Here is a 12813-nt window from a genome sequence, read left to right as displayed (position 1 = left end):
GCAGATCTGAATGTAAATCTTAGAAACTGAGTAATTTGGGTCAGTTAATCAAATTCTCCGAATCAGTTTCTTTAACTATAGAATGACCCTGGTTCAGGATGAGTAATAAATGAAAAAATGTAGATGGAGAACTATCACAATATTCTGCTCTTAGTAAGTCCTCATTCCATGAAACTTGTTTGTATTCAAAATATGGCCCTACTATTAAAGGAAAACCCATAACCCTCTGTCTCTGATTACTGCCAACAATGTGGTCAATTTTTATACTTCTCTGTGCTCACTTTTGTAGTCCACATTATGAGAGTAGCTATTTACAATCTGTGTGTCCAATTTTTAAAAACTACATAAACATCGAAAGAGTGATAGTACTACCAAATTAGCAATAAAGATGGTAACAGCTCAGATCATTCCATTTCATGTCAGTCACAAGAGTGAAATTGTCCCATCATCCTCTCTCAAAAAGCTCTCTCAAGGAGGATGGTGAGTATATGCTTGGTACTGCACTACTTTGGCCATCTCCCGCCATCAGCATCATATAGAACACTACATAATAATAATAATAATAATAATAATAATAATAATAATAGTAATAATAAATTTTGCTACTTATTCCCAGACCCTAACAGCTCCTGGGCACAGAATATAAATAAATAGATGCATTTAGAAAAGTCTATTAACATAGGTGTAAGGCTAGGTTACGATTTTCTCTGTGTTCTATGGAATGTAGTAGTAACTATTTAGGGATATACGTAATGTTATTGGATGTGATTGAAATTTATCCAAAATGGAGTACAAGGAGGAAGCACAAAACGACATGAGCAAGATAAACCCAGATGCTCCATATACTCTTGGGTGAGGATCAGTTTAGCCTTGTGGTTATAGTTGCTCTGCTGTAACTCTTCAGGTATTCTTGGCTAAAGCTTCCATCATTTTTCTTTCAATTCTTTCTTCTAGTTACTCATAAGCGCATCATTTGGAAATTTCCAGATAAAGAGGCCATTGGAATAGTCTCAAAAGATTGTCCCCTTATAGATTTTCAGTGCAAACAACAAATACATTATGGTTACTGGGAGAAAGCAACATTAGTGTCTAAATGTGTGTGAAGAGGGAGCCATTCTCATGCATAAGTAACAAATCAACTACGATGAATATAGAAATAAACTGCAAAATATTGTGTCTGTAAAATTAAACTGTATTGAAGGCTGCATGAATGAGGGGCTTCCCACAGCTTATCTGAGCAGTAAGAACCCTATTAAGATCTCTCAAATTGGAGAGAGTGAGGGAAGCGCAGTGGGGGATGGAGTGGGAGCTGAGCACTTATCCCGAGCTGGATGTCTTCCTGCACAGGTAGCCCATGGACAACTCAACTCCTTGTTCATACCAACTGCAGGAGTAAGTGTCTTTTAGGTAGACAGAAATAACTCTGCTAAGATTTTCTTTTCAGGGAGTCATGGTGTGTGCAGAGTACAAGCCTTGCAGCAGCAGACTCCTAATAACCAAAATGAACATGGAACACCATCACAGGACACGCTGGGCTTCCCTCTCACTCCTGGCTTGTAACCTGCCCTCTTCTGCTAGGGACCAAAGTGGCAATTTGCAAGATAAAACTAGATAAAACTGGATTGTGTTCATCATCCTTCATCTTGGCCCACAAGATTCTATGGGAACCCTCACACAATTGTTCAGAAAACACCTCAAACCAAAAAAAAAAAAAAAAAAAAAAGCGCAGCAGTGTAAAAAGTCACACAGAAAAATAATGATGCTCAGAGGAATGAGGAGTGAGGTGAGGATTCATAATAATTATAACTCTGTGGGAAAGACTTGTTACCAACATTTTTTTTGCTATCAACTTTTGAATCTGTTACTTCATTTTTCATGTTTAGACTGCATAATCTATGGGGTTTAAATTTTAGCCTTACCACTCACTGAATGTGTATCTTCAAGCAAATACTTTTACTTACCTTTGTTTCATTTTTTTTCATCATTAAAGTGGAGCCCTTTTTCTATCTACTTCACAGGGCTGTATGAGGATTATTTGTAAAGTGCTAAGCCTAGTGTCTGACACAGTGAGCATTAAAAAAGTTTGTTGTTATTTTCATTCTTTTAATAATTACTAAATTAATAAACACATATTACAGAAAGTTGGGAGACTATAGAAAAATATTGACAAGAAAAAATTATGCATATTTCTACCACATTTTGCAGTGGATTGCCTCTGAGTCATTTTTTCAAAAGCTCATATATTAAGTGTAAACATATATTTTACAAATTTAGGTGACCATATAGTACTGCTTTACATATTTTTGGTCATCGTAATTACTCAGCTCTCTCCTTTGCTTTCTATGTATCCTAGGTTAGATGATAAGTTATGTGCTCACCTATTCACACCATATTTGCTATTTCAAATCCTACATTTTATTTAATATCATACAATAGCTGCTTTTCATAACATTAGATGCTGTTCTAAAATATCACGTGTAACAAGTTCTATACGGTATATGAATGAACCATATTTAGTCAATCAAACCATTATCTTTTTTAAAAATAAGAATATGGAAATAATGTTATCAAATGTAAAATGTATTATAGATTTCTTAAAATTAAATGCCCTTGTGTTATTTCTATCTATAGAATAGATGAAAACACAAACAGTACCAAATATACATAAATATGGAATATATGATTAAGACCACATTTATATCCATCAGGAATCTTCAGATTATTCAATAAATTCAGTTAGGATAATGGTTTAACACTATTTTTAAAAATATTTTTCATAATCTCTTAAGTATATACGAATGCAAATGTCAGATAGGTTGACTATATAACCATAGGTATATATGTAAATTACATAGACAATAAACTTTTAATGGCTAAATTAGTAAAATATATTGTTTCATGGTGAAGGAAGTCCAAGTATTAAAACATATGAACTATTTCTTAAATAATGGATAGATTTGGTCACATAAAAGGCAAAACTTCTTTATGTGTCAAAAAAGACAAGTAATAAATCAAAGAGCAATCTCGAAAAATTATTGCATATGTGATAGTGCATGGTTTTTTCTTCAAAATAACAAATTCCTTTAAATAAGACAAAAAAAAAAAACCTACCAGACTTGAAAGTGAGCAAGAATTTTAAAGAACTTTAAAAGTCTAAATGAAACTGATCAATATACAAATGAAAAAGTATTCAATTTTGCTGATAATCAAATTCTATTTAAAACATTGGTGAGATACAATTTTCCCTATGAAATTATCAATTAAAAATATTATCTAGTTCTGTGTAAAAAAAAAGTAAAATGAACTTTCTCCTACTGTGTTCATGGAAATATAAATTAATATAGCTTTTCAGAAAAGTTATTGAAGTGTATTAAAAGTCCAGACATGCATTCTTAAGAAATAAACTGTACAAGATATGCATAATGCTTACCAAACACTGTAATCATGAAAAATTGGAAATCCACTAAATGATCCAGCACAGAAGATTTGTAAACAATTTATAAGACATGCTTATAATGTTATACTCTTTAATAGTTTAAAAAATATAAGATTATATTATGCTGTGTTGAAAACGTCATAATGTATTCAGTGGCCAAAAAAAAAGAAAAAGCAGATTATGATATATGTACAGAATGATCCCAACTTGGTTAGGAAAATTAGTATATTATGTAACAAGATGTTAGATTTTAATTCTTCCTACCTCAGATTTGATTAAGGTATCAATATAACAGATAATAGATAATGAAGTGTGAAACTAATCACTACGTGCAGACTTTATAAAGGAAATGATCCAATAATCTAGAGCCATTCCAGAACACTTGATCTCCCTCGCTGGCTCTGAAAACATAAAGGCAGTGGGAAAAATATGGGTAAGAAAGCCATCTTGGTCCTGAGAGTCTGATGACAGAGGAGTATGAGTGGATTGCTCTCCAGAGCATGTGGGGACAACAGGTGTGTCAGCAGGTCCTGTGGATTAGCTGTGGACCCCATGCAAGAAAGAGGGGATGCCGGCTGCCTGAAGTCCAGCCTGAGAGGCTCCTACTCAGGCCTAAGGACAGCCCACCACTGCCCCCAGGTGCAGCAGACCCTCAGCAAGCCAGGGCCAACTTAGGGAAGGTAGCAGTTGGGAAGCTGGGAGGACAGAGCAGAGCACAGAGGCTAAGGGGAAGCAAGGTCAGTTATGTTTCCCTCTGGTCCCAGTTTACCTGCCTTCAATGTGTCGGTGGATTTTGCGGTATTTCCACATGAAAAGTACAAAAGAGTTGGACTACCATGTGCTAAAATGATTATGAGTGCTTATCTCTGAATGATATCATATTGGGAATTTTTTTAGATTAAATATTATCCTATCTTCCTAGTATTTTAGAAACGGTGTGCACTTGCATGTTGAGTTGGTAAACTTCAGGTGTTTTTGTACGAATTAAAAGGATAGATTTGAAGATAATAGCAACTGAATGTAAAACACCATCCATCTGATGGAAATGATAGACTTTATAAAATTCACAGGGACATGGGCAAAATCGGACAATTCCGTTACTTCTCTTTCAAGGCCAGAACATGATAATAAGAGTTATAGACTTTATGTATAGAACTGTTCTGCTAACAACATTTTTATGGCTACTGGAAAGCAGAGGAATGTAGAAAATGTAGGCATTTGGAGCAGATTCCAGTCTAGAAGACCCCCCGCGCTCTCATCAGTATTGATTAATGGACCAGAGGAGCAAGTGGTGATAGTTTCTGCTTTGTGCCCCCAAGAAACTTCCCTTTCTCCTTCTAATTTATAAATGGAAATTTCCTCCCCAGGACCATGCTGCATAGCCTCCTAGAGAGTCCTTCTCATTCCAGTGTGAATATCCTTATAAAGTTGGGCAGTGTGCAACCCGGGTCCACAGCCACAGCACTCCATGTGGAAAGTTCATTATAATACTCTTTTTCTAGATAAACCTTCTGTGAGCAACCCAACTCTCTCCCCTTCACTTTATGTGAACATTTATTGCCTACCCACTTTTATGATATTTCCTTAAGCTGTCTTGTCTTTTATATGAGTGTATGGGGTTTTTTTTTTTTTTTTTGGTACTTGTTTATACGTATTTTCTTGCCTCTATGCAATTGCAGCTATTTGAAACCAGGTAATATGCCTACTGCTTTTTAATCCCTGGCAATATCTGTCTCAGTGCCTCATACACTGTGTAGTTATAAAGGGAATAATAACAGTTAAGATAAAATACAACCATCATGATAATAACAGATAACATTTATTGAGCCCTCACTATGTGCCGAGCACAAAGTTCTCTGAATGAATTATTTTATCTAATTCTAACAATAACTGTATGCATTAGAGACTATTAATATTTTATAAAGAAGAAAACCAGAACCCATCAAGATTAGGCAACTTATCCTATTTCAAACTAATAGTAAGACTTTGAATGAATGAAACATAATTTCTATCTCTTTTGGACATTACATCCTTTGGAGCCTACAATCCAATTTAAATATATGCAGTTTGCTAGGCCATGGTTTACAGATGGTAGGATCCTTAATTATTATAGTTTGAATCCGTAGCATGGGTGCACTCTGTATGTGCCTAATTATTTGAGGGAATAAATAAGTGAACGAATAAGAAGATATATTATTTCAGCTACATACAGAAAATGAGAGCCGTTTTCTGCTTTTAACCAGGATCCTTCTACAGGTAAAGAAACTGAGCCTCAATTACACTGTGACTGACCAAGGCCATGTTGCTAATATGCAGCATCTTTCCTTACACTCCTCTATCTCACTGTTGACACACTGAAGGATTTTCTATCGTTACATGAAATGGAGAAAGGCAAGAACGCAGAGCCTGTGTCTCTTTGGGGACGTCCCAAATGATAGTCTTCAAGGAAACCTCTTGCATAAGCTTTGCCTGCATCTGCCTGGGCTCCTGGGCCCCATACTGGGTCTTTAAAGGGGGCTCTTGAGTCTCCTTCTCCTGCACAGCAGAGGAGCATCACTGTGCCCCGAGCTGAATGGTTTGAGCACTGGGTAAGTGATGATCCAGTGGGCTCCCTGGTACACAGGGAAGCGGACCTACTGTGCTCAGACCTGACAAATTCATTGTCCCCGCAAACCGTTACAAATGGGGCTGTGTTGACTGGCTCAGTGCTGGCACTCCCACTAGGGCTAGAACCACATGCTACTGCAAATTTATTTTTTGGGTCCCGAAGTGATTATTTCAGGTAAGCTGGGGTCACATAAACCCAGTCTGGAGGGATGGGACATCTAAAACCACACTATTTTTTCTGCTAGCTTTCCTCTGAACCATAGCTGGATGGCTCCTGGCATTTTAGATGCCACTCTAAGAGCAGAGCCTGGTTCCTAAGACTTAGAGAAATAAAGTAAGAATGTAAATCACTACCAGTAATAACCAGATTAGGCTTAGGAATTACTTATGCTAAGCCTCACAAAAGCAAATCAAAACTTAACTAAGTTTCTATGCTATGCTCTCCCAGAAAAGGTAGGCCAAGGTCAACCAATCCGTACTTGTGTGCTCAGCCCAAGTTACCTGACCAGGATTTAAGATTTCCCTTTGCTTCATATAAGGTAAGTAACCCTGCTTTAAACAGTTAGCAAAAACTCGGTATCACTTCCTCATTCCTACTCACTTTGGTCCATCGAAATCACTCACCTTCTATAGCTCTTCAGGGATCTTTTTTATCTGCTAGGTTGGATGGCGCCCCATCCGTGAACTGCTGAATTTTTATTAGATCTGTAAATCATGGACATTTTTCTTTGCAACGGTTCATATGGACTGGATCCAGAAGTTCTCCTCATCCTCCCTTGGGGGAGACTAGATGACTCTGAGAGTGTAAGCTATAAAAGCCCCACGTCAAAGCCTGGGCCTGCAGACTTGTCACCTGCGGCCAGCCCTGGGGACCCTGGGAGTTAGATGCTGGTGGAGAGAGGAAGTCACAGCTACGTCTGGGAACGGCTACCTTCAGCCACGTGTGAGGAGGACCCTCACTGTAGATTGGCATCTTCTCTCCTCTACACCATTCTTTGATTCCGTTCTGATTCCATTCTCTGGAGCTTTTCTCATGCTTCCCCCGGCCAGTGATGACATGAGGATCTTGATGATAACTCAGGTTGGCATGCGCTCCTAAGAGAGGACGCTCCGGAAAATGTCTGCCTGCATCCTTGACCAGCTTATGATTCTTCAGTTCCATCTGGTTTTCTGCTTCAAGGTGGAAGATGGTGCCTGACTGGGTGGGTGCAGGTGTTTAGGAAGTGAAAAATGGACAGGAGTGATAGGTTGATCCTACATTTGTTGGAAGGGGGACTGGTTGTGAAGCAATTCAACGAGAAAATGTGTAGAAGATTGTAGGGCTTCCTGGGTGTTGCTGGCTGTAGGAAGCAGAGTGTAGACATATGCAGGTCCAGGATGCCACATCGACGGCTGCTGGCTCCTCCATAGTCAGGTCCTCTGGATCTTGACCCAAGTCTGTTCCTCTTACCACCTTCCTCCTGAACCCGTGCTCACTATTCATCCTTGTGATCAGAATGTGGCTTCCGCACACTGAATACGTATGAGGGTTCAATTCACCTGACAGTGATGCAGAAGATATTTTTTCAAAATCTGACATCAAGGCAGCTAGAAGTTTGATTCATGCGTGTATACAGTTCTTCCCGAGTGGGGTTAATCACAGGTTCTTTGGGGGTAAAAAATGAGTGTTTAGAAGAGCAGGTCTGAGGACTCACCCTGGGGCCAGGTGTAGACAATGGTCATAGCAGCGACTGAGCTTTCTCATGGGGACATCCAGGCATTATTTCCCCAAATGCATGCACGCTGGGGTTTTATTTATTTTTTAAAATTAATTGGAGGGACACACATTTCCGAAACAACCCTGCCTTGCCTGGGGGAGAATAGAATGACAGAGGTTTCTAACCCGCTGTTAACGGATTTCGCTAAAATAGAGCAGACATTCGGCAAACGGGAGAGAGGGAGGAAGGAAGAAGGGAGAGAAGAAAGAGGAGAGAGGAGGAGAAAGAGGGAGGCTGTTGGAGGAAGCTTATTTCCTGAGTGCAGAGTCATTCGAGGATATCATGTGCAGCAAATTAAACGATCCTTCAGCAAGAATTTTGACAAGAAAATTTCATTAGGGATTTAAATCTCTATGGAAGCTCAAGTTGCTGCATTAAGATATGAAAATTGTGCAAATATTGTTCCTTAGAATAATGTTTGCTGCAGGTCATTGAGTTTCAGTCAATGAAATTGAGAGTGATAAATGTCATAGTGGAAACCAGGGAAGGGGGGGCGGCGGGGAGGAAGGGAAGAGGCCCGCACTCCAATGCTCAGGCTCCCGAGTCACTTGGATCAGTTAGACTCCAGCATTAACTGGCTGCGTGACCTTGAGCAAGTTTATTTAACATCTCCGAGGCCTAATTTCCTCATCTATAAAACGTGAGCAGCTGCCAGTGACTCCGCTAGACTGTGACTGGGGGGGTTTAGTGAGATAACCCAGGTGAGGCCCCTGGCACAGTGGCAGGCACCCGAGAGCTCTCAACACACACCAGTGACTCTACTGATGAGTCAACGTGGGGCTGCTGTTCCTCAGGCACTGACTTCTTGCCAGTCTGGGTGATGGGTGCCTATTGGGATTATTAGTGCCATTCTTTGGGTGAAATGTCTGGGGTTCAGAGGCCTAGTGAACATGCCAAGGTCACAGAAGAGTAAGTGCCTCCGCCAGCACCATGCCCATGCTTACGGGTCTGTGTTTCTCTCCCTCACTAGACCGCAGGGGCCTCGGAGCCTAAACTCTGTGTGTACCTTTGTACTAACAGAATCTGACCGCTTAGACAGGCCCTGGTAAAAGCTCAGAAAGTACCCCGTGGAGTGAATTCAGGACCACCTACATCAAGGGAGGCATGCGTGCATAAATGCTTTTCCCATTTATTTTATTTTATTATTTTCTCCATTTATTTTTTCATTAGTTTTTTAAAAGATTGTATTTATTTATTTGACAGAGAGAGAGAGAGAGAGGAAGAGCACAAGCAGGGGGAGCAGCAGAGGGAGAGGGAGAAGCAGGCTCCCCACTTAACAGGGAGCCTGACTCCAGGCTCCATCCCAGGACTCCTGGATCCCAGGACCCCACAAAGGCAGACGCTTGACCAACTCAGCCAGCCAGGGACCCCTGCTTTTCCCATTTAAACTCTTAGGGACTCATTCATTGGGTTTCTCAATGCTTTCTTTCTTAGTCTTTGTTTCAAGGTTTTCTGGAGTATTGACTCACACAACCTTATGCCATTTTACAGGAAAACAGGAGAAAAAGGGAAAAAAAAATCATATACTTCCACAATCCAAATACTAGAAGTTCCCTTTCAGCATTTTTTTTTCTTACCATTGGACCAAGAGATGTTCCTACTGCAATTTTATGTGACAATAATTTTCTATGTTGCTGTTTTTCACCCAATAGGGATATTTCTTACAAGTATCATTTTAATGGCAATTTAATAGAGCATTATAGATGTGCCATATGAAATTTTACTTAAACATAGTTTTGCTGTTGGTTTTCAGCATGTGTCCATTTTTCACCATTGGAAATACTGCTGCACTAAATATTTTTATGCATATGAGACCGAGGTTTTCAGGCTAGCGATCACTTTTTTTTAAGGAGCACAGTCCCTATGGAGGGCCTCATCCTCAATTTTGTAGGGATGGACTATGATACCTAAGTGCATGGCAAGGGTTTGGTTAGATTGTCTAAGGAGAGATTATTTCACCTATTCTGCACCATATGTGAGCCCTGCCCCCATACCTTGTCCTCTAACCTGCTGACAGATATCTCAGGGCCATATATGAAAAGTAAAAGGAAGGAAGAAGGAAGGAAGAAGGAAGGAAGGAGGGGAGAGGAGGAGAGGGAAGAAAGGACAGGGAGAAACCTAAAAGGAGGGAATAATAAAAAAAAAAAAAACAGAAGAAAGGAAAGGGGAGAACAGAAGGGAAGTAAAGAGAAGAACAGAGAAGGAAAGAAGAGGGGGAAACAGAGAGAAACTAGGTATATCAGCCAAAAAAAAAAAAAAAAAAAAAAGGAAGAAATAAGGGTAAAGAACAAAATCAGCAAGCCCATTCTTGTAAGGGCTTTGTAATATTCCAGATCCATGTCTCCAACCACAACCACATGCTTGAGACACCTGCTTAGCGAGTGGCAAGATCATAACATAAAACAACAACAAAAAAACACACTCTAGTAACTGTCCTCTCTCAGGGTAATTTCTAGGCACCTGTGGCTCAGGTTTCAGAGAAGGAGATAATTCACAGCCTGCTTGCTTGCTGAATTTTAGGAAACCTCCACTTGTCTCAAGGAGAGTTAAATTTGTAAAGAAGCAAGTAGTTATGATTATATCATAGCTCATCTTGCCAAGATAAAATGCAAAGTAAGTGAAATCATACACACCTTCCCCTTTTAGAAAATTTTGCATTTACCTAAGGAGATGTAGGTAGAAATTCAGCAGCGGGGGCGGAAGGAGAGATGAAAATATGCATTTTGAAAAGATGTGGAAAGATGGCTAGATCTGTCCATTATCCAGCGGTGTGCTCACTCCCCCAGGGCCCACTTCTGTGTGTCATCAATATGCAATATTTTGTGTAAGTCTGTCTTATGCGTGGTTGGGATTCAGAAAACTGTAACATCACCTTTGTGGTTTGGAAATGCCTGTCATTATCCTCAGTGAACTAAACTGCTGATTCAATGAAAGAAAGAAAGAAAGAAAGAAAGAAAGAAAGAAAGAAAGAAAGAAAGGAAGAAGGAAGGAAGGAAGGAAGGAAGGAAGGAAGGAAGGAAGGAAGGAAGGAAGGAAGGAAGGAGAAAGAAAGAAGAAGAGAAAGAAGAGAAGAGAAAAAGAAAGAAGAAAAGAAAAAAGAAAAGAAAAAAGAAAAGAAAGAAAAGAAAGAAAAAAAGAAAAGAAAGAAAAAAAGAAAAGAAAAGAAAAGAAAAGAAAAGAAAAGAAAAGAAAAGAAAAGAAAAACCCCCTTTTCCATAGAGGTGGTTCAAATTGTAGCCGTCATTGAAAGCACAGAAGATTATTTACGAATAAGGCACAAAATTCACACTTGACTACAGCTGGTCAGATTTGCATCCAGTGTTACCTTTACCCCATAGAGAGACAAAGAGCAAAGGACTAGCAATATTTCTCAGTGGCAAACCGTCCCCTTCCACGAATGACACAAAACAAACCATTTGCCAACAGTCCAGTGACCAGTGGTCCTTGCAAGCAGCGTGGCTAAGCATGGGTTTTCCCACCTTGAATGCTTCTTATGTGATGTTTTATATGTACATTTTCTTAGTAAGTACGGTCAACGGGCCTAGGCTTAATATCCTCAAGAATTCCCCAGCAAAGCGTAAGAAGCAGTAGGAGACTGTAGCTTCCAGAACATTCTGTTAGGCCAATTCCCTGCTGTCACAGTGGGCCTGGCGGGGACGTGCGAGCTCAGGGAGCCCCGCGGGCTGCATCCAGAGACCAGGTCCCCTCATGGAAGACATGCAGACCCAGGCCCAGGGCAAGTCGGCGCGGAGACAGCTTCGGCCTCTGACACCTGTCCCCTCAGCCCCCCCAGGCCGCCTTCAGCAGAGCAAGCCCTGCTCCCACCTTAGAGAGAGAAGAAAAACCGCTTGACCTACTTGGATCCGACAGGATGGAATCCGTTTTCGGCAGGAACTGATCACACCGCACTCCCTGGTAGCCTTCTCTGCACCTGGGGACAGGGGGACAAACACATGCATGTGGCTGTGAAAGACTCCAACCAGCAGCCTGGCCGGAGACCAGGGCCCGCCTGCCCTGCTGGGGCGATCCCCACCACGGGCTCAGGCTACGGGGACACAGCCCAGCACTTTGCTGTCACTGTTTCCCAGGGGAAGCCGAACAGCACCTTGAGGTGCCCCCCAGGTCATGACGGGGGGCACAGTCCCCTTCAGGGGCCAGCCCAGCCGCAGGGGCAGGCAGGCCTTTCCTTCATGCAGGGCGCTCATCTCTACAGGCTGCAAATGCCCCTCTGGAAGCCCAGCCTAGGGCTCCTTTTGCCAATAAAAAAAAAAAATCATTCTCTCATATGAGTGACCCAATCTTATCAGATGTTGACTACAGTTTATCTTCCTCGTGTTTTAGGAGTTTGCTCATTTGTTACCTTGCCCTCTTTTTATTTTTATGTTTTGTTTGTTTGTTTGTTTGTTTGTTTTTTAACGTGGCTGATCCTCACATGGCCAGAAATAACAGTTATTTTACAGCTGCTAAGATCCGAAAGGCACCCATGTCTTACAGGCAAGTTTCCCTCAAACATTCCTATTTCTCCCTCCTCATTTCTCTCCCTTCTTTTCTTTTCTTTTCTTTTTTTTTTTTCTCTCCCTTATTTTCATGCACGTGTGCGAAGTGCCTGCTCTCTGGCAGGCGGAGTGCGAGGCAACTCTCCCGAGGCCAGGGGGCAGCCTGGAGGCCTGTGTCAGTATTTCGGGGGTCTACATTTTATCTGTAAAATGTGACTTTTTTTTTTTATCACAACAAAAGTAAAATGTTGCTTTGTACTTGTTGTCTTTTATTAAGAATTTACTCCCCCCATTTCTCACAGAGATAACAGTCGGGGGTCATTGTTGCAACCAGATTCATGTAAGGACTAAGCAGTCCTCATGAGTTGCGTAAGACTCTGTACTGCTCAGAGTACCCTCCATCCTCTCTGTACTTTGCTGAGTAGTAGAGGGGGGAAGCTTCAACAGTAGTTTCTGGCAATAACTGGGAAGGCTTTTTCTTTTTCTTTTTTTTTTTTTAATAACAAGGAATTGGCAT

At 40.7% G+C, this 12813-nt stretch overlaps 1 protein-coding gene and 1 long non-coding RNA gene across 10 annotated transcripts in view; one reads left to right on the top strand and one right to left on the bottom strand.

Annotated features, from left to right (window-relative positions):
* Nucleotides 1-12813, bottom strand: part of NRG3 (neuregulin 3) — a 1041408-nt gene that overhangs the window by 228414 nt on the left and 800181 nt on the right. For all 7 annotated transcript variants that reach the window (XM_038534491.1, XM_038534494.1, XM_038534492.1 and 4 more), the window contains exon 3: nt 11658-11731. In XM_038534491.1, the coding sequence (XP_038390419.1) occupies nt 11658-11731 (74 nt within the window). The remainder of the gene's footprint in view (nt 1-11657; nt 11732-12813) is intronic.
* LOC102151261 overlaps nt 1-12813 on the top strand; it is a 67786-nt gene that overhangs the window by 42209 nt on the left and 12764 nt on the right. The window lies entirely within an intron of this gene.

Source organism: Canis lupus, chromosome 4, assembly GCF_011100685.1.
Source record: "Canis lupus familiaris isolate Mischka breed German Shepherd chromosome 4, alternate assembly UU_Cfam_GSD_1.0, whole genome shotgun sequence".
NCBI lineage: Eukaryota > Metazoa > Chordata > Mammalia > Carnivora > Canidae > Canis > Canis lupus.
The sequence above is the reverse complement of the archived record's forward strand: the minus strand, read 5'-3'. Positions and strand labels throughout refer to the sequence as shown.